Genomic DNA, 22,090 nt, shown 5'->3' on the forward strand with positions numbered 1-22,090 from the left:
ACTCACAAGTTTCTCTGATATTCTGGTCTCTAGATAATGGCTTGGGCCCATCCTTCAATGTAATTAGTCCTCCAAGGTTTATAATGGTTGTGAATGGAGGGCCAAGTTTTGAAGCCAAAAATAATGCATCCATCCATAAAAAAAGTAATCCATACGACTCCAGTGGGTTAATAAAGGCCGTCTGAAGCGAAGTGAAGCGATACGTTTTTGTAGGAAAAATATCCATATTTAAAACTTTATAAATTCAAATAACTAGCTTCTGGTGGACGACGGTATGCAGAATGCTCAAGTTGATTTGTGGCGGAAGAGTATCCTTTGACCTGATGCACAACGTAATGACGAACGCGGAGGCACTGAGGATAGAGCAAAACAAATCACTCGTCAAGGATTATAAGTCTAAAACGATAATTTTTAAAGAGAAATTTAAGAGAAGAGGAGCTTAAATTTGTTGCACAGCCCTACTTGTTTGAACCGCGAGAGGTTTCTAAGCTTACAATACTCCAACAACTCCAACATCGCGTCAGAGGATTACTTATTTGGCACAATTTGTCGACTTGCATATTCTGCGTACGGTCGTCTGCCGGAGGCTAGTTATCTGAATTTATAAAGTTGTTAATATGGATATTACAAAAATGCATTGCTTCACTTCAGAAGGCCTTTATTAACCCACTGGAGTCATATGGATTACTTTTTTTTTAATGGATGGATGCATTCTTTTTGGCTTCAAAACGTGGCCCCCCATTCACAACCATTATAAACCTTGGAGGATTAAGAATATTTTAAATATATCTCCGATTGTGTTCATCTGAAAGAAGATAGTCGTATACACCTAGGATGGCTTGAGGGTGAGTAAATCATGGGATAATTTTCATTTTCAATTTTCAATTTTCATTTTCATTTTCATTTGGGTGAACTATCCCTTTAAGATTACCTTTTGTCATCATGCTCACTTAAAGTTAATCTTCAGAAAAAAATAACACTTAAATATAATCTTTAGCGAATCTCAAAATGAATTTTCATGTATCATACTGAATATTAAAATATTTCATGCATAAATTCACTTGTAGCATTTTAATTTAGTTATACAAAACAGTACAGAATTTTAATATTAGCTCTTTAATCAGTTAGTTTATCAGCATCGGGCATATTTTTAATCTGATCGATGCATCCCTAATTTTTCTGCCTGCTTTTTATAACCTAGTTTTTTATAAAAGTAGCACACATTTCTTTAACAAAATTTGAGGTATCATTTAAGCATGTAGCAAAAAATGGCTGAGTTGTTCACTGAATTTAATAATGAGGGTTAAGCCGAGTTCAGACTGCACGATTTTAGCCCCGATTTTGGCTCGCCGACAGGTTTTGAGAAATCGCCGACAAATGCCCGAAATCACAGGCAAAACATTGAAAAGTTATGTATTTAGTTCCAACTCTCGTTGCAGAACACACAATCCACAGTCTCCCCAACCATATCCTCCTCCATATTCTTCTTTTATTTATGTTGTTTTCGCTGCAAATCAGCGCACAGGCAATTCATATTTCAAGCTTCTTGCGGACTACTATTTTTAATAATAATCCCACCGTGTGTCTCAATCAGCTCCCTAGTTCAGCAGTCAGGGCACTGATCAGGGTATCAGCCGCATTCACTTTCATTATATACTGATTCACGACCTAGGGAGCTAGGGAGCTGATTGAAACGCAGGACCAGTCTCACATGAGAACTCCGGTCTTGAACGCGTGATATCGCGTTGTTTCCTTGTCACGTCTCGCGTGTGTTTGGTTGTGAAACGTAGTTTTCGTAGTTGTCGGCGATTCTTCCTATTGTAAAGTCATGCAGTTTGAAACGCTCTGTCGCCGATCCATCGTGCAATTTGAACACAGCAGCGACTGAATGCTGGCCAAGATAGTCATGCAGTGTGAAAAGAACAGTGACCCGACTACTTTGAAAATCGTGCAGTCTGAACTCGGCTTTAGAGTTCTGTTTAAAACCCAAACGTTAACTATGAGCAATAGTAATAGTAGTAGTAATGCCTGCCTTAACATGCACCACTATTTAGGGCTTATGAACATTTATTCAAACAACTAATGCACTCAAGCCTCTGTCTGAAATGCAACACGACAACTCGCTCGTGCTTTTTAAAGCAACTAAAACATCTTCAATTACAGCGATATGATCGCAGATGGGGCTGGCACAGAGAGATAAACAGGTCCCCCTCCCATTAATGATTGTGTTTTAGAGGAGGAGGTCAGGAATGCCTCTTCTTCAGAACTGCCTGACTCTATCAGACGTGATTATCTGGGGAACATGGAGCGGGTCGTACCCCCCACCTCACCACATCCAAGTGCCACTGTGGAGATCGCACCTCTATTGCTGGATCACAGTCTCCGACCTGTGGTTATAGAGCCAACAACATCAGCAAAGACAAAATGGAGGATTGATAGTCTGACTAGCTTGACAGAGCTAGTCGGGATGATTGGAGAGGAGAGGGGGCAGAAAAGCTTCTCTGCCTGGGAGCCACCAAGCTGGCTTTGATTACAATCCATTTACCACCCAGAAAGTGCTGCCATAATGAATTATTTCATAATTACAAGACTGAGTTGAAGAGACACTTGCCCCCGCAGAGAAACCGGCAACAGCACCTGCCTCAAGAGCAGGACTGCCGGGGGAAAAACACGGACAGAGAGAAAGAAAGTGAGACGATCACAAAGATGGGAAGAGAGACAAATGGAGAAGCAGACACTCACCCTGCAGTAAGGATGTACCAGTAGGGGTGGTCTCAGGGACGTTGTCTCGACTGTAAATGGAGTGCATAAACTCTGGTGTGCAGTCATTCTCATCTGTGATGTGAACCACCACCTGCATAATTAAGAAAACAAGACAGAGAGACGTTATTATGTGGACAAGTATGGAAACATTAACGGTTAGTCCCCTCAAATAAAGTTTCCATCCAAACATTCATATAGCTTCCTTAATTTATATTAAATGGATTTTAGTCAGGGTTTTAAAGCATCAAATGACTTGAATAGAGTCACTGATGGGTGAGTGCAGAGGCATTAACCATCCATTTTATGTCTTTTACCAAATTCTAAGAACATTAATGGATGATTTAAAATGCTTTACATCATGTTGACATAAAAAATCTGTTATCTGTTCCACTGTGTTATATGCCTCAAGACTAAAATAGATCTTGGCACAGAACATCTTGTGAAGAACCTATAAAAATACCAAACATTACAATACTTTACTGACAGATTAAAACAGAACAAGACAGAACATTTGCAAAATAGATCATCACAATGGTAGATAATTATTATTTATCACTCAACTCTGTACACATACTCCTTACTGACCTACCATGTAAATCTCTTATGGCTATACAAAATTATTAAAAACATGTCAATTTTATTTGCATTTTTGTGAGAGTAAGGCCGGAGATGACGAAAAAAACATATGGAAATCAGCAGCTTTCCTTTCTGCTGTGATAGCAGCAAGACTGGCCGAATGCAGTGAGTGTGCTAGAAATCAGGAATGGTGAGAGAACATTGTGCTTGGTACATTTTTCGTCTTTAAACCAGCTGACAAAGTTTAAATGCATGCTTCCCATAATGTTTACACATTATGGGCCCTATAATACACCCTGCGCAATGCGACGCAAGGCGCAGTGCAAGTGTGTTTGCTAGTTTGCGTCCGGCGCCGTTCGCGTTTTCCCATTCAGCGCCACGTCCTTAAATTAGTAAATGCATTTGCGCCAGTTAGTGCACCCATGGGCGTGCTGGTCTAAAAAAGTGGTGTGTTCAGGCGCATTGCTATTTTAAGGAGCTGAAAATAGACTGCGCCATAGACCAACTCAAACCTGGTCTAAAGTCTAAAGTCAATAACGCAATATTTTTTTGTTAGAGCGCGTTGGTAGAAACTGCGCCTCTGAGCGCGTCCACAGTGCACGTTGACTTTGCTTATTACACACAGGGATGCGCATCACACAAACATGCCAAATATTAAAAACAAAAGGATTACAGTGTAAAAGAATATTATTGTGTAGGCTACATAAATATAAAAATGTAATGATGAATAGTCATTGCGTGTATTAGAATTAGGCTACCTATTTTCAATTCAGCCTATTACTACTTATAATGATGAACGAAACTGGCTAATTAATTGAACAATCGTGCCAATACACACACATATATATTAACTGACTCATCGCCAACAAATTCCGCCATGTAAATAGCAATACACCATGGCGCGAGCGCATCTCGCTCTTAAAGGGAATGGGAGATGACACTCTGATTGGTTTATTGAACGTTACGCCCATTACTCATTAAGAGAATAGGGACAACCCATTTCAAAAATGCGCCCCGGCGCACGGACCATTTTTCCGTCATTAAAATAGCAAAAGTGGATTTGGACACGCCCTGAGTGCACCTGCGCCGTGCGCTTTACACTTTGCGTTTAGATCGTTAAAATAGGGCCCTAGGTCTTTTGTGGCTGTTTGAACACATTTGACCACAAGAAAAGCAATCAGATTGAATGCGTTTTCGACTACCTCTGGAAGTGGTCGAAAGTGGACAAGCTCAAAACATTTTACACCCCGTTTACACCTGTATTTAGCACCGTCCACTTGTGATCCGATTGACCAAAACACATCTTAATACCAGGTGGAAACAGGGCCTAAGTAAGCTACAAATAATTATTGCTTGATGGATTTGTTGTAAATGTTCTTTCTATTTTTATCCATCAGTAAAATATTTTAACTTTTTTTTGTCATTGTGACCAAATGGATTTTTTAAAATCTAATTTTTTCTTACAATTCAGTAGATGACAGACAATTTAACTTCCAGAAAGATGGCTGACCTAAATATCTGTATGGAAGGCGATCTTTTCTACAGGGACTAAAACCCTGCATGAGTATGGACACATTTATTGTCCTGAGTCACTTGGCTTTCTGGAGGCTTTCGGTTAAGAACATAGGCACACGAGAGAGGAATAACATTAAAAGAAAAGACAGAAGCAGAACAGAACAGCTGTGGCAGAAGCCACTGAATGCAAATGGATCAACCACCCCACAAACACACATAAACCCCAGTCAAACTCGGTGTGTAGACGTTAATGTAGCAGATCTCAGCTGAAGCTCAGATGATAGCTTATGGAAGGGCTGTATCTACATTCAGGCTTCACTCTGTGCAGCGATTTGTGAGCATTCAGACCGCAAACTGGCACAGGATTTGACTTTGACCGAACAGAGGCAGAGGGAAAGCGGGGTATGTGTTCTCAGTGGGGGTGTTAGTCATGGTGATGGTGAGTCCCGCAAAACTGCTTATCTCAGAGGAGCAGCACTGCCAAGAGGGACAAGTTCCTTACACGTAACACACACAGCACCATAGCTGACCATACAGCTCTGAAGCCGTCAGGACATCGTAGCCCATGTAGCTCTGCATTACAGGTTTCTTTTTCTTTCCTGTCGTCCCTCGGGAATCTGCCCAACAGAGGGGAATGTTCTGTGTTTGTTTCATGGCTGCTAGAGGTTGAATATGGCAGTAATGAGTCTGATGTCTGTTTCTGGAGGAGCATTACTGCTAATAACAGCAACAACAGGGGTCTAAAAGGGATGAAGAGTCTTAGAGTAGAGCTTCGTCTTTATGAAATAATTTTTCACAAGCTAAGAGGACAGACGCTCAGTCTTCTCTTCATTTCTTCTTTTCTTGTCTCTTCTAATCTCCTCCCCTCTCATCTGGTAGTATGACCATATTAGCCCAGTTCTTTCAACACTGCACTGGCTCCATATTAAACATTATATAGATTTTAAAATCTTCCTAATTACTTACTCATTAAATGGTTCAGCTCCCCAGTACCTAAGCAAGCTCTTAAAGGCAGGGTAGGTAAAAAATGTATAAAAAACTTTTTTTTCAAAATTTGTTTAAACTTTATATATATATCAATACATAATTAAAATGTAAGTACTCTGAAAAAGAAAGTATAAAAATCGAGTGTCTGTAGACCTCTCACGACTGTTTTAAAGACAGCTCATTATTTCCATTCACTCCACCCCCTCCCTTCTGGGCTCCTTCCAAAGCCACGCCCCCAAAACGCATGAACGCGCGACTCCGACCACTGAGCTGGAAGACGCATTATTTACCCGAGACAAGCGGAGAGGAAGGAGCACAGTGCATGTAGTGACATCATGTCAGAATCACATGTAATAAAAATAACTTTATAATTATGAAGATAAACAAACAAGATGTATTTTAGTACTCACTATCAAGCTAGCATATTGATATTGGTAAAGTTTAAAATATATATTTTTTGATTCGCTAACGAGCTAGTTATCTATAAGGCAAAGCTAAAAACAGGTTGCATGATACACGTTTTTCCATTACCATCATTTACACTGTGATGAAGATGAATTTCGTGTAAGATTCAACTTGGGTAAAGTTGGTTTTATATTCGCACATTCGGACATCCGTATTCAATAGCCTTGTTAATCACACTACATTGGACATTCAGTGGACATTCACAAGTAAATATGCCATTAAAACAATACTTCCTATTTTGATCGACTGTGAAAAATGTTGTAAGTTGACAATCGTTGGTTTTCAATATCACGTCGCTGCTTAAAATTCGCAAACATTAATTTATTGCACATTTGGAATTGGAAAGTTATTGGAAAGTCTGAATTTATCAGAAGTCCGAATGTGCGAATATAAAACCAACTTTACCCAAGTTAAGATTCATAATATATACGTTGTTCTACAGATAAACAGAGTAACATACACTCAAATATCAACTCACAACTGCATTGCAGACACAAAATAATAACGCACACATACAACAAAGTGTGTACGACACACACAGATACAAGATAAAGACATCAGTAAACATAGGTAGAGAATATAAAAACAAAACAAAGGCGAAAAAAACGTGCAGGTAAACTTACAGGTGAACAAAGTAAAAGAGTTAGACAGAGGGTAAATATAGTTCTAAGAAAAGTTCCTAGATGCGGAGTAACGTTAGGCCTACTATCTGTTAAACATGTATTTAGTTATCTAAAGCAAAATTATGCACAATTCAACACTATAGCTATCATCTTGAGCTAGGCCTATAGATTATTTATAGTCTCTACAACGGCTCGCTGAGTAATGTTATGTTAGCTATATTACGCAGCTACGTGTGCTAATGACACATGCTTCATGAAAAAATAAACAAAAAAATATGTATGATCAAAATACAAAAAGAAAGATTTACCTGTCCAGCAGAAATAAAGCCATCAAGGAGTCACTTTTCAGCCCCTTGAGTTCCCTCAGTTCTCGCCATCGCTGGAAAGCCACGCCGATATTAACCTTTACTGTCTATGATATTAACTCGCGTTTTATTTCTTTGTTTATCCAAAGACTTTTTGTTCATTGCCTTTTATTGTACTGTTACTGTATTCCTTTTTTTGCCTGGTTTGCCTTCACTAACTGCATAGGCCGGTACTGTGAATTTTGCTTGCTGTTTCTCTGCCCTTGTTTTGGTATTCCTAGGATCGCGTGCCTCTTGAATTCCCCAAATCAAACGTGCGCACGCAAGTGGGCAGGTCATGTGTGGCAAAAGGGTGGTTGCCATGGTTGCGAGAGAGTGACAGTCGCCTAAGCCAATCCTATGTTTCGTCCCGAATGGAAATAATGAGCTGTGTTTAATACAGATTAAACGGTCTAGAGTCACTCGATTTTTATACTCTTTTTATCAGAGTACTTACATTTTAATTATGCATTGATATATATAGAAAGTTTAAACAAATTTGGAACAAAATTTCTTACCTACCCTGCCTTTAACACATTATAGTCCTTCATGTCTATTGCGATCTCAGAATTCTGGCCAATTGATAATACCTAGAATATCAAAATCAACCGCAGGCGGTAGATCCTTCTCCTGTTTGACACCTTTGGAACAATCTTCCTAGCATTGTTTGGAAAGCAGACACACTCTGTCAGTTTAAATCTAGACTAAAAACGCATCTCTTTAACCTGGCATATGCATAAAATTTATATTTGCACATCCAGAGGATTGTTAGGCTGCATAAATTAGAGCAGAACCGGGAACACTACCTATAACACCCAATGTACTCGTTACATCAGAAGAAGAGTGGCACCTACGCTAATATTAGTCTCTCTGTTTATCCCGAGGTCTACCGTAGTCCGTCGGATCTGGGCCGTATCCAGATCAGATGGAGGACCTGCACCTAGACATGACCACAACGCATCCCTGAAGTGTCAGCAGAGGTTGTGTCAACTAGACCATCCCCTGTGAAGGCCTCATTGACACGACTGTCAGTGGCACAGATCCCCAACGAACCGTTTCCATACCGACGTGATGAATCTTCAACTAGATGGAACTGGATTAAATATTTTGACCAATCTGACTTATGACCTGTAACGCTGCCTGAATCATAATCGTGCACTGTTCGTTGTTGGCCAGAGGAGAACTGGCCCACCGACTGAGCCTGGTTTCTCCCATGGCTTTTTTCTTCATTTTGTCACCTGTTGGAGTTTGGGTTCCTTGTCGCTGTCGCCTTTGGCTTGCTTAGTTGGGGACACTTGATATTCAACAATGTTTTTGATCGCCCTGCATTGACACCATTGTATGCAAACTGAACTGAGCTGGACGATGACGTCACTGTTTTCTCCAGAGCTGATGTACAGATAAATTAACTAAGTTAATAACTATTGATTTTTACAACGGAATGAATCAATACTGAATTTACTTAAGGTGGACATTGACACCATTTTCTTCTAGAGCTGCTGTGCAGCCAAAATTATTTGCCAGTTATCGCTGTAAAGTTGCTGTGACACAATCTGAATTGTAAAAAGTGCTGTATGAATAAAGGTGACTTGACTTTAGTCTCATCATCTCTTGTCTACTTGTCTTCTCTCATTTCCTTTAGTCCACTTTTTTTTTTATCTCTCATCGTTTTGTCTCTTCTAATCATCTCTTATCTTCTCTTCTACTCTCATTTTGTCCCATTTGATTTGATTTGATTTGATTTAATTTAATTTCTTTTCTTTTCTTCTCATCTAGTTTGTTTTGTCTTAACTGATCTCATTTCTTCTTGTTTCATCTCATCCAATCTCTTCTGATCTTTTCTTTTAGTCTCTTCTCATCTGGATTGTTTTGTCTTTTCATTTAGTTTTGTCTAGTCTCTTTTCGCCTTGTCTCTTATCCTCTCCTCTTCTCTCATTTTGTTTTGCCTCATCTCTGTTCGAGTCTGTTCTACTCATCTTCACAGATGGTGTAATCATTTGGCAGGGGGCAGTGACTCTGACAATTATCTAAAATGTGTGTGTGTGTGACTGGCGCTGGGACAGGCACAGTTACACATCATTGTGTCTCAGCCAAGTCCATCAAGAGGACTCAATTAATGTGGAGGAACTTATGCCAAACAAAGAAGATCAACATGGAACAACAACAGCGTGAACAGCACGAACACACGAATGGATACATTTGCGCTTCTAATAACGGCAACAACAACACGATGGGTGAAATAGATCAAACATCTGTCATATTTCTTTGCCTTTGTCACATCGCTTCATCTTACACATAAAGACACATGCACCGCTAAGTCTCATAAGTGGCAACAGCCACAGCTGTGGCGTGTTTGATGGCCTCAGTGCCACACAATCTCTCATTACCGCTTTTCTGCTGATATGTGTATGTTTGCTCCTGTTTGTGCTTGCGTATGCCTTTATGCATATGAGTGTATGTGTGTTATTGTGTGTATCAAAGCATATGTGACTTTCTCTTCAGAAAAAAACAGATGTGTCATGAAATTGTACAAGGCCTGGGTGTGAATAATGACTGACAGCCACACACACAGAATCATAATGTCAGGCCTAAGGCGGTTTATCTAATTAGGTGTGTTGAAAAGAAGAAGCAACAAAAGAACAAGTTGCGTGTGTACTTCTGACCTAACTGTACTTTTGAAGATAAAAATTGTTGAAAAATGTTTTTAAATCTGAAGAAATTATAATTAGCTTAAGAACAATAAATTTAAGAGCAATACATATCAAAGGAAAGACCCTGTTTAGATAGCTAGGTAAATATGTGCTAACCTCTGCCATGTTGCTAAGTCCTGTATCTGGTTCAGAAGCTTTGACTTGCAGGTGATGGAGATGTTGTCCACTCTCATAGTCCACAGTGCGTGTCAGGCTGAGTGCGCCGCTCTCCTGGTTTATGCTGAACAGGTTGCCTGGGTTCACTAGCAGCATATAGGAAAGAGTCTTCCTCTGGAACGAGATAGCCTGGACCACCGCCACCCTACAGGCACATACAGGAAATAGATTCAGTACACAGGCCAGCATTTATTCATGTACATATACTATGTATTATGATGAATTTCTCCTCTGGGAGGAATAAATTTCATAGGGAACCTACAACTCTGTTCCAAAACATTGTGAGCTACCTAGCAAGACAGTATTTCTTTATATTTCAACAAATTATATATTTATGTATTTCATCCGAATACAAAAAAGTACTGTTAAAAATCAATTAATTAATTAAATATGGACTCTATTACACAATATTTGTGTCTAATATGTATGCAACCATTTAAAAGTTTGGGGTCAGTAAGATTTAAGATATAACTAAGGTCTTATTCTCACCAAGGCTGCATTTGATTAAAAAAAAAAAAAAAGTAAAAACTGTAAAATTGTGAAACATTACTACAATTTAAAATTTTATATTTTAATATATTTTAAAATGTAATTTATTCCTGTGATGGAAAAGCTGAATTTTCAGCAGCCATTACTCACATGATGTCACATGATCCTTCAGAAATAATATGCTGATTTGGTACTCAAGCCACAATTCTTATTATGTTGCAAAAAGTTGCTTAATTAAGTCTCATGTGTTTCACATGAGAAGTTTTATTTGTGTGGCACACAGAGATGCTGTCTTAATGTAAAACATTTCAAATTAGTCATTTAAGAGTTTTTGTTTAAATTAAAATGCTCCCTGAAGGCCCATTCACACTTTAGCCTGCAGAATGTTAATTTTAAGCAGCAAGAAAGCATACAAATTATTTTCAAAAGCTATGGCCATTTGCCAGTATGGCACCAAAAAAAGTGCCCATTAGCGGTCAAAATATAATGTCCCATGGTGTGAACAGGGCTTGAGAATGCAGCTGCTTTTGTAAGCAGCAGACGGCAAGGCAATCTACAAGATTTTGTAAAATGGGAAATAATGCATGTCTGAGAGATAGTGGTTCTTTGTGGCTCTCTTGCCATGCCATCTCCCCCTCCACTCTCTTTAACTTTAATGTCTCTCTTCTCTCTTTTTAATATGTCTCTCTTTCCATGATTAGCTGTCCTCTCCTCCTTCACACAGATTATTATGCTCTGGTCTGTGCCAGTGCCTGAAGGGGGAAGTTCAGACACTGCTCTTCATGTTTATCCAGAAGTTTCTTTTAATAAATATTTGAATTTGAACACGCTTTCAAATTCAGAGCCTGGGGACAAAATAATGCATCTGTGTTCCCCCTCTCTGCCACAACCCCCTCTATTCACTCCGTCCCCCATCTCTCAACCTCCGCTATCCCTCCAGGCGAATTGTTTCATGCAACAGATGACACATAAAGCTTCAGAGTTGGCCACGTTCACACAATCCTTCTCTTACCCTCTAATGAGCAGCAAATTTTGAATCTTCTTACACGCAGATGCACACAACACACCCACTAACACACAGTTTCCTGTACTCACGCTTGGCCCACCCCGGTGCTCTCTGGGATGTAGATCGTGTAGGTGGTGTTGGTGAACTGAGGGGGCCGGAAGCCGGCCAGTATGAACACAGAGGCGTGCGGGCCCCTCCTGCCCTGCGAGTCCATGGCCTGGACGGTCAGTGTGTACTCCTTACTGGGGGTCAGAGGTCGCCCCGTGGTCTTCACTTCTCCCGTTGTTCGTTCTACTTCAAATGAATCTTCCCCACCTGTCACAAAGTACACACCCATTTAATGATAAAATAAAACTAAAATTTAAATAAAAAAGAAAAACTAATAAAAATATTAATAATGATTTAAAAATAGTTTTATTATAATAAAATAAATAAAATCTAATTCAAAATATTAATATATACTGTAATAGTAAATAAATAATACTAAAATAACACTGATTGTTGTAAACAGAAAATTTCCATTTTAAAAAACTATTTAAATATAATATATAAATTTTAAACATAAAGATAAAAATATTTTATCCAGTATATTAAGTATATTACGACATATAGGCCAGTTATAGGGCCAAACTTTGAAATGATAACTTGTGGCATGTAGAAAAAAAAACTGCATAAATGGCCTAAAAACTGTGATATGGCACTTGTTTATAATCACATATTAAAAGAGCAACTCTTGTAAAGTTCAGCTCAAAGTGCAAGAGGATTACAAAGTCATAAAAGCCTTGAAGTCTTTTTACACACATTAGGAACCCTTCTGCCAGCTGTGGTTCAGTGCATCTCTCTGTGTGTGCACGGGAGGGGGGAGGGGGGGGGAGCAATACGCTCCCCTCTGTTCCTCCTCCAGGACAATAGCAAGACAAGAGCTCATTTTAACCACTGTCCCCTTGAGCATGTCATTATTTGGGAGCGGAGGAAGAGGAGGTGGATGAAGAACACAGCTGCTGAGGCGGAGCAGATTTCCCAGCTGTACCCGCTCTGCCTTGCCCTTCTTGCAGCTGCTTGAAGACTCATCTGCAAAGGTTCTGATTCAGAATCATGCTTGATTCTGTCTTTACAAGCCCTCTTCAAATAATGAAAAATGTATTGATGATAATGATGTGAAGTTTATGATCCATTATCTCCACTTTGCAGCTTATTCCGGTTAAGAACTGTCCACTTAGACAGGAACAGGTTAGTTTGTTGTTTTACGTTTAAGTAAAATTTAAGTAACAATCGGCTATTCAGATATACATAATTACATGCTACTAAACAAAAGGAAAAATGTGATTATCTAACTGACATCATTGATTTGATTGTTATATTTGCATAAAACCCTTTCAAAAGTTTGGGGTTGGTAAGATTTTTTAATGCTTCTGAAAGTCTTTTATGCTCACCAAGAAAATATTCAATATAAAAATATATAAATATAAAAATAATGCATTCTTGTGATAGCAAAGCTGAATTAATCTAGTCTTCAATGTCACATTATCCTTCAGAAATCTAAAGAAATTAACCTTAAACTTTTGAACAATTGTGAATGCATTTATTGCATAATGAATTATGATTAGTCTGCTGCATCTATTTTACTAACTACTAGCTGCCTTTACACTAACGTGTGGATATAGTCAAGGCTAAAGGAAAATATTCATAATATAACAGCCTTGATTTTGTTAAGGACATAATTTTTCATTAAAATCTTATTAAGCGCCACTGAAAAACATAACATGGCTGGAATGCCGTAGTGACCAATCACCATTCAAGACCAGAACAGTCTGTTTTATAATTTCTGTCTAATTTCTGCAAATTCAGTCTATAATCTATGCTTACCTGAAACATTAACACCATTTTTCCTGCAAGCACTAGTAAATCATTCTGTATGTGCAAATTGTAAATGACCTACTTGACAATGAATGACATTCAACTAAAAGACTGTTCAAAAACTCAGAAGAAGAGCGCTATAGGCAATGGCACCTAAAGCCAGAGTTTATAAACTTCTGAGTGTAATATCACCAGAGACAGAATATTTATAGCAGAGTCTAAATCCTTTTGGACCAGAGAAGTAATTTTGTAATGTCACAACATATCAGATGATGAATGACTAGCCATTATGAGAGGTTATGATGTTTCTGAAGATGTCCTAGAGGTACAATAAAACCAGTATGACACACCTGTCCTAACACACATACATCAGCATGCACACATACATGCTCATATGGTAACAGATTAAAGTTATATGTATATTTGCTTTTGACTAATTACTGTAGATTGAATTACACAGCATGTCTGCATGAGAAACATACATCAAATTAATTTAACCTTTGTCGGTCTCTGTGCACTAAATTAAATCACGTACAGTGAACAGGAATGAATAATTATGGAAACAGCATGGATTACATTGGTGACTAAGTGCTTTATGCTATTTCTATAACAGCGGTAACCAACTGGCTAATGAAAAAGGCATGTCATTGCCATTGATTCGAAATAAAAGCATGTCAATGGTGTTCATTATGATTTCATGGCAACTTCATGATGTCCTATAAAAAGAAAACTTAACAAAACTTAACAAACCTAAGCTAAGTGTTTCAGCTAAACCATTTGAGTTTCAAGCATAAACAATACACGGGGTTAAAATTATTGATCATGTAATGCATGTCTGCATGTGAGACAGACAGTCTAATTCCCTTTCTATTTAAATTGGGGCAGCGTTATAACTAGCAGCATGATTGTATTGACAGTTTTCCGATGATTAAAGCGTCTGTCGTCCATCAAACCCACCATCAACCAAAAGGAAGTGAGCTGTTCCCATTGAGCCATCGCCACTTCGGGCCACAAGCTTGTAGACAACAGAGCCAGCACCAGTGTCAGGGCCCACAGCTGCCAGGTAGGGGTAGGGGAACATGGCCCACTGCAGATCTGACAGGTTGGATAGGGTCAGAGTCAGCCGGCACAGGTACCATTCGTCACCTAGAGAGAGAAACAGACAAATATGTTTTGAACACATAAAGAAATGCATCACATATACATAGGGATTTTGTGCATTTTATGTATTACAATACAGAAAATATGACAAGAAGAACTGTAATATGATAAATAAAATTCTTAAAGAAAATAAATAAAAATATTTTTAATTATTTGAAAATAATAAGAATAATAATAATTGAAGAGTTCAGATGCCAAAACCTCTAAGTCCGCCTGATATGTTTTCTTTTAATGGTGCCCTCGAATGAAAAATTTAATTTATCTTGGCATAGTTAAATAACAAGAGTTCAGTACATGGAAATGACATACAGTGAGTCTCAAACTCCATTGTTTCCTCCTTCTTATATAAATCTCATTTGTTTAAAAGATCTCTGAAGAACAGGCGAATCTCAACATAACACCGACTGTTACGTAACAGTCGGGGTGTACGCCCCCAATATTTGCATATGCCAGCCCACGTTTCCAACATTATAAAAGGCATTAGACAAGGGCAGCCAGTATTAACGTCTGGATGTGCACAACCAAATCATCAGACTAGGTAAGCAAGCAAGAACAATAGCGAAAAATGGCAGATGGAGCAATAATAACTGATCATGACACATAAATCATGATCCATGATAACATGATATTTTTTAGTGATATTTGTAAACTGTCTTTCTAAATGTTAGCATGTTGCTAATGTACTGTTAAATGTGGTTAAAGTTACCATCGGTTATTACTGTATTCACGGAGACAAGAGAGCCGTCGCTATTTTCATTTTTAAACACTTGCAGTCTGTATAATTCATAAACACAACTTCATTCTTTATAAATCTCTCCAACAGTGTAGCATTAGCCGTTAGCCACGGAGCACTATCAAACTCATTCAAAATCAGAAGTAAACAATATAACAGTATACAATACTCACATAATCCGACGCATGCATGCCGCATGCATGACGAACACTTTGTAAAGATCCATTTTGAGGGTTATATTAGCTGTGTAAACTTTGTTAAGACACTGTTTAAGGCAAGCGCGAGCTCTGTGGGCGGAGAGCACGAGATTTAAAGGGGCCACAGCATAAAATCGGCGCGTTTATAATGATGCCCCAAAATAGGCAGTTAAAAAAAATTAATAAAAAAAAATCTATGGGGTATTTTGAGCTGAAACTTCACAGACACATTCAGGGGACACCTTAGACTTATATTACATCTTTTAAAAACATAATCTAGGGCACCTTTAAATGAGCATTTTTTTTATTATACCAGGTTCCTATGTTTTGGTTCAGTAATTTCAATTTAATGGCAATGAAAAGGTTATTAGTCAGTTACTGAAATGCCTCATTTTCAAAAATGTCACTTTAGTCAATTTATTGGTATTTAACAAATTTGACTGACTTTTGCTGCAAAACCAGCATGTTCTTTTTTGCAAAAACCTCTAAGTCCAGCTCTTCGGACAACAATACATAGTAAAACGTCTGTTTCTGTCAGTTTTACAGCAGCAAAAGGAACTGTCATCCTGTCAAACTTGAAGCTCGGAAATTGAAAGCCAGCTCATACACACACCGTCATTCATCTTGAAATCATATGACATGACTCGCGTCTTTTGATTGGTTTCTCTGGACTTTGTTGACAAAGGGAAGTGGCGTTTAGCACTTTCTGCCAACAAACCAGAATTTCTGAATGGGCTGACGCTTGGATTTGGCGGATTTGAAGCTAAAGTATTTAATGAACGTATACTATGTGCAGAAAGCATTCGCTCAATATCATTCCCATTTTTGACAGAGGTGGCGTTTAGCGACTTTTGCATCTGAACTCTTCAATTATTACTATTATTATTATGTAACTGTAAATCTTTTAGATTTTTCTGAAATGTAGTTCTGATACAGGTGAAAGACAGCCACAAAAACACAGCATTTATTCAACTGAGATGAGCAAGAACATGAGCAACCGATCCATCCAACAATAGGCCCTAATGAGAGAAATTCAAGGCCTGTCATCTTCTCTCTCATGACACTCTTCTTGTTTTATCCCTTTCATTGTTTTCTTTTTGAAGGATGCTCATAATGCTGTTCATAATCTCTGTAATCTCAGCAAAAATCCAAAACACATCTACCAGGCCACAGTGTCGTGTTTATAGACATTTAAAGCACATCTTCTAATCACAATACTAGCAAAAAGAGCAGAAGGGATGGAGAAAGCCTTCAACCACCCTGAGTTCAGTGACGCCTCTCGGCTTCAGACTGTCATTCAGCCCGAGGATGCTCAGCTACAAGATAGAAATGACATTTCTGTAGTACACGTCATCTCTGACTTCCCCTGTATGTCCTGAGGAAGTTTGCTGTCAGAGACATGAGCCGGCTCCCTCAGATGGCCTCGGAAGATCAGATGGAGAAAGAAGGGACTTAACAGAACAGAAATATCTTTTTTGGGGTGTTTTTGTGTTCTCTTTTCTCTGTTGTTTGTTTGTTTCCAGACTTAAACCGTGTTGTTTTTGGCATTTCATGCAAAAGTGAGACAGCAGTGAGAATGAGAAGAAACTTCACTTCTAAGCATCTTGTCAAGAGGGAACATACTACCGTTACACTCACTTCCTGTCTTTTCATAGCCACGCTTTGGAGTGTGTCATAAGAGAGTGATTGAGGGAGATGCAAGGAAAAGACAAAAGACACAATGAGAGCAAAAAAGATACAAGGGTCGGGGGTTTGGGTGTCTTGCCTCTATGTTTCCACGTTTCTGTGTTGTGATCGTCTACGGAGTCAGGATGTGAAGCGATTGTGGCGAGCTTGTGAAAATGGATGGACTGGAGGTCATGTTGAGCAGACAGTCAAATAGATAAAACCACATCAATGGCAGCAGAGCAAAAACACAAACCAACAAAACCCCACAGATCACTGCACATGTTAAAGTCAACAAAAAGTGGCATTCTCTATGCAAATACATGTAAATCCTGTCAATGTTGGTGCATTTCAAATAATCAAATTCTGTCTGTCCACTTGCCGCTGTGATTCACTGAAGTTGAGGATAATACAGATAAATTATCAGTGGTCTACATGACTGAACCTAGCAAGATGTATGCTAAATACATGCATAAATGTATCCAAATGAAGAGAGAATGGCTTTAGCAGCATGGCAAGAAACAGAATCATAATGTCTTACTCAATAATATTTTGTTATATTTTTATATTCCAGAAACTATATATTCTAAAGGATAATAATTAATGAATTGGCTAAATAAAAGAATAATATTATGTGTTAAATGTTGTCAAATGCCAAAAAGACCAAAAAGATGAATCATGGATAATGGTATTAATTAAAATGATAAAAAAAACAACAACAACAACAAAAAAAAAAAAACTTACTGTTGATGAAAAAAAAAAAAACATTCCAAGATATTGAACCACATTCACTGAATACTTGCCAGCTAACACAGTGTATACACCAGACGTGAACAGAATCCATTTGTTGTGTCAGAAGTAGCGTGAGCACTTGTAGTATGCCAGAAATGCCAGAATGGGACATCAGTTTACAGGCGGGCATTTGTTCTATTTGCGTTTGTCACGTTGTGTCACACCGCTCGCTTCCATTGTAGACATAGTGTAAGAAATAAATAATTATTACTTTACGATCTATCTGTTTTCAAATCCACATCATTTGAATATCATGACATCGATGTCTGTCAAAAAATAACGTGCACAATTCAAGGTAGTATTTACGAGAAGCAGAGGTTCGGTGAGTCACACATTTGCAAACGTTTTGAATGCGTCATCGTTTCCCGAGAATAGACTGAAAATGGTGGCCTGAATGGCTTCAACATGATGTCTGTCAGAGACAATAACATACCTAATACATAAATAAATTTGAGTATAAATTTGTTCTTCACTCGCTGAAATTGAATCGGAATAATCAGGGAACAGAGTGAAACACTTCACACTGCATGCTAAAAAGAATAAAAGCCAATCCATTTGAAAAACTTTGTTCACCGTGTGTTGGTTTTGACGGACTGATTTTAATGTTTTCAATAATTTTCTATTCTTGAGTGATTTTTTTTTTTTTTTTAAATAATCTTGGCAATAGATGAACTATTAAATGAGTGATCCTGAGATGAGCCCTGTAGTCATCCAATTTGATTTTCATGCTGATGTAATATATATTATAAACTTGACACGTGATTTTTAAAAATGTAGTTTGATCACCATCTTCTCAGTTGTTTAAAAGATTAAAGGATTAGTCCACTTTTAAATACACTTTTCCTGATAAATTTACTCATCCCCATGTCATCCAAGATGTTCATGTCTTTCTTTCGTCAGTCGAAAAGAAATGAAGGTTTTTGAGGAAAACATTCCAGGATTATTCTCCTTACAGTGGATTTCAATGGCTACCAACACGTTGAAGGTCAAAATTACAGTTTCAGTGCAGCTTCAAGGGCTTTAAACGATACCAGATGAGGAATAAGGGTCTTATCTAGCGAATCGATCGGTCATTTTCGAAAAAAATACAACCGTTTATGCTTTATAAACAAAATATCGCCTTGAACGTACTTTCCGCTTCCGCATTCTTCATAACGCTTACGCTGAATGTCCTACGCCTTCCCTATTCTACTTACGAAAGAAAGAAAGACAGACATGAACATCTTGGATGACATGGGGGTGAGTAAATTTATCAGGAAAAGTGTATTTAAAAGTGGACTAATCCTTTAAGGCACTTATTAAAATTTGATAAAATGTTTAATTTTCAAAGAAAAGATACATTTTTACATAATTTGTTACATTTAATTACCCATTAGCAGATATGTGTGTATGTGTGTGTGTGTGTGTATAAAATGTTGTATGTAATGTAAAATGAGAACACAAACAGATACTGTTTTTGTAGGAGTTCTACATCTCTAAAGATCCACATTCTTCATGTGGACACACAGACCTTAGAAGCGACCCTTCCTACCTCACACTGAGCTCTGTGTGCAGCCCACCACTGCAGTGGCCTAAAGGTCCAACAGATGTGGATCAAACCCCCAGCGGCCAACACCCACACCTGAGAGGCTAATGGGCCACAGGCTTAATCAACAAACCTCCAGCAGGGAGAGGGCAGTTCAAGGGACGCCTAAGGAACTCTGGCCAGACTTTCTACAAAGGGATCTCTACCCTCTAACTCCTCCAAAACAGCTGTCACAGTATCACCACATCCTGAAGAAAGATAAACAACCCTTGGATGGGGAGAATGAGAGAAGGAGGAAAGTGAAGAGTAAAAAAAAAAAAAGCCTTTTAGCTAGGATGGAAATAACAAGGCCAACTGGTAACGAAAGAAGGAGATTTTTCTATTTGTTTCATGACTGGGCATCTTGCTCTTTGTTTCAAAAGAACACTATGGAATCCCATCTGGGATCTCTTTCTTGCTCTGTGCATAAAACACAATGAATCAATTGCTTGATCTTTTCAGCATCACAGTTTGCTAGTTCAGATAACGTGAGAAAAAAATCTGAGGAGAAAGCGCAAAGGCCTTTGTGCATTTGTTTACGTCTCACTAATCCAAGCTAAGCCCGGATGGCAGTGAAGCAAAGCATTGGATATAATATGCTCCGTGTATAAATAGCTGGTGAATTTCATCTAAGTCCACCCAAAGCTCTGTACTAATTTGAATATCAATACAGAAGATGTCACAAATTGTAATGTGAAAAAAAACAAGATGAAGAGTGGATAAAAAAGGGGGATGGAAATGGTGCGTGCGGTGTTTGTGTTGTGTTTTCGGTCTAATTTGGTGTACGGTAATTTGGCGAATGGATGTAACAGACGCTGACTGAGGAAAATTAGATTCCATTCAAAAAGATTTAAATGGTCATCAGCCGCATCTAACATGTGCCGCTTTTCTTTTCTTAGCATGTTTGTCTGCATCTAAAAGAGCAACTCAAAGGCACTGGATGATTGGAAGAATGTGATGTGTTGCCTTTGAGAGGATATGGAGTGATGAATCAATGCTGATTCACTATAAGCGCAAGGCACAAACAACAGAGGAAAAGTGCATTGCTTAGAGTTTGCTCTTCCATAATTTAAAAGATTAAATTCTTGCTTTATTTATGTATATGCTTTAAGTTTCAAATTTTAGGATAATAAAGCTCAGATGATTTGGTTTTGGAAGAATTTTACTGACATCTTTTTATTGGGAGAAGAGGCAAAAATCTTAATTTGCTCTCAATTTAAAGAGATTAAGAGACCCAAAAATTAAAACTCTGTCATCATTTACTCACTCTTATGTCATTCCAAACCTGTATGGCTTTCTTTCTTCTTCAGAACAAATATAAATAAAATCATTAATAATTTGAAAGTCAATAAGGACTGGGGGTGTCAAGTTAAAAAAATATGAAAAAAACACCATAAAATTCTTATCAAATTACCTGAAGACTGAAATTAAAGTAATTTATTAAATATTCATTTGAATTAATAAAAAAGTAGTGATGCATGAATTAAATGATTGAATGAATTGTTCTTCTGACTCATTTGAATCAGTTGATTCAGTCAGCAAAACCTGTTTGATTCATTCACAAACTGGACTGATCCAGTTCTTGAGTTCAACTGACTGTTCAATGATCCAGTCGCAGTTAAAGTTGGCATAAAACAGAAATGGCAATAGTCTATTCTTCTCTTTTTTGATATATATCTGATTGAAGCTTCTCAACCATAAAAGGGCGGGACTTGATTTTGTCCATGGGGAATTGACTGGATCGTTGGATCATTGTGGTTTGCTACTGCTACAATCTCATATGAATGACAGAGGGTGTGTCTCAATCAGCTCATTAGTTCAGTAGTCAGGGCATTGACCAGGGAGTCAGCCATTTTAAGGGAATCGCAGAATTCTTCCAGGGCACTGAAACGTTCGCTCCCTAAAAAGTTCAGCTGAAAAGATATCAGCTGTGCTGTTGTTCATAAAAACCAGTAGTGATGTTGTACAATGAGGACGTTGTCACATCGCCGGAAATAGAGTCATAAGTGTCCCAATGTGTGGTGAACCAGCGTCCTTTACTGTCCTCACCAGTGCCCGAATTCCTGTACACGATATACTGATTCACAAGCTCAGGAGCTATAGGGAGCTGATTGAGACACACCCAGATAGTCTAGCCCCTGAAACTGAGAAACATGTCATCAGAGAAGAGAAGACATGTCGTGAGATAAACAAGAATTGTCAACTTTGATTTCATGGTGACTTTAAAATTTGTGTCATTACTGGTCTGTTTGGGATGGACTACATCAAGACCAAACCAGCGACTCTTGAGAAGGCAGAAAACACACGTCTCAAAAACCACCTAAACAGATGATCTGGAATTACACACACACACACAGCGTAAGGAAAGACTTGCAGGTGTCTTGGTGAATGACAGTGTAGGCCAAGTTGTCATGGTGACTGAGATGGTGCAGGTGTCCCCCCTGAGTCAAGTCTCCGCTTTGCAGGGTTAAGTCTTTGTGACATCC

At 38.3% G+C, this 22,090-nt stretch overlaps 1 protein-coding gene across 4 annotated transcripts in view; it reads right to left on the reverse strand.

Moving 5' to 3' along the window:
- si:dkey-22o22.2 (neural-cadherin) overlaps window positions 1–22,090 on the reverse strand; it is a 176,812-nt gene that overhangs the window by 59,383 nt on the left and 95,339 nt on the right. For 3 of the 4 annotated variants that reach the window (XM_048152638.1, XM_048152637.1, XM_048152636.1), the window contains 4 exons: window positions 14,450–14,638; window positions 11,725–11,950; window positions 10,081–10,285; window positions 2,743–2,854 (listed from right to left, as the gene is read on the reverse strand). In XM_048152638.1, the coding sequence (XP_048008595.1) occupies window positions 2,743–2,854; window positions 10,081–10,285; window positions 11,725–11,950; window positions 14,450–14,638 (732 nt within the window). Of the gene's footprint in view, window positions 1–6; window positions 613–2,742; window positions 2,855–10,080; window positions 10,286–11,724; window positions 11,951–14,449; window positions 14,639–22,090 lie in introns of those variants that run through there. The other variant, XM_048152640.1, reaches the window with a different exon arrangement.

The sequence above is a fragment of the Megalobrama amblycephala genome, linkage group LG13, assembly GCF_018812025.1.
Source record: "Megalobrama amblycephala isolate DHTTF-2021 linkage group LG13, ASM1881202v1, whole genome shotgun sequence".
Taxonomy (NCBI): domain Eukaryota; kingdom Metazoa; phylum Chordata; class Actinopteri; order Cypriniformes; family Xenocyprididae; genus Megalobrama; species Megalobrama amblycephala.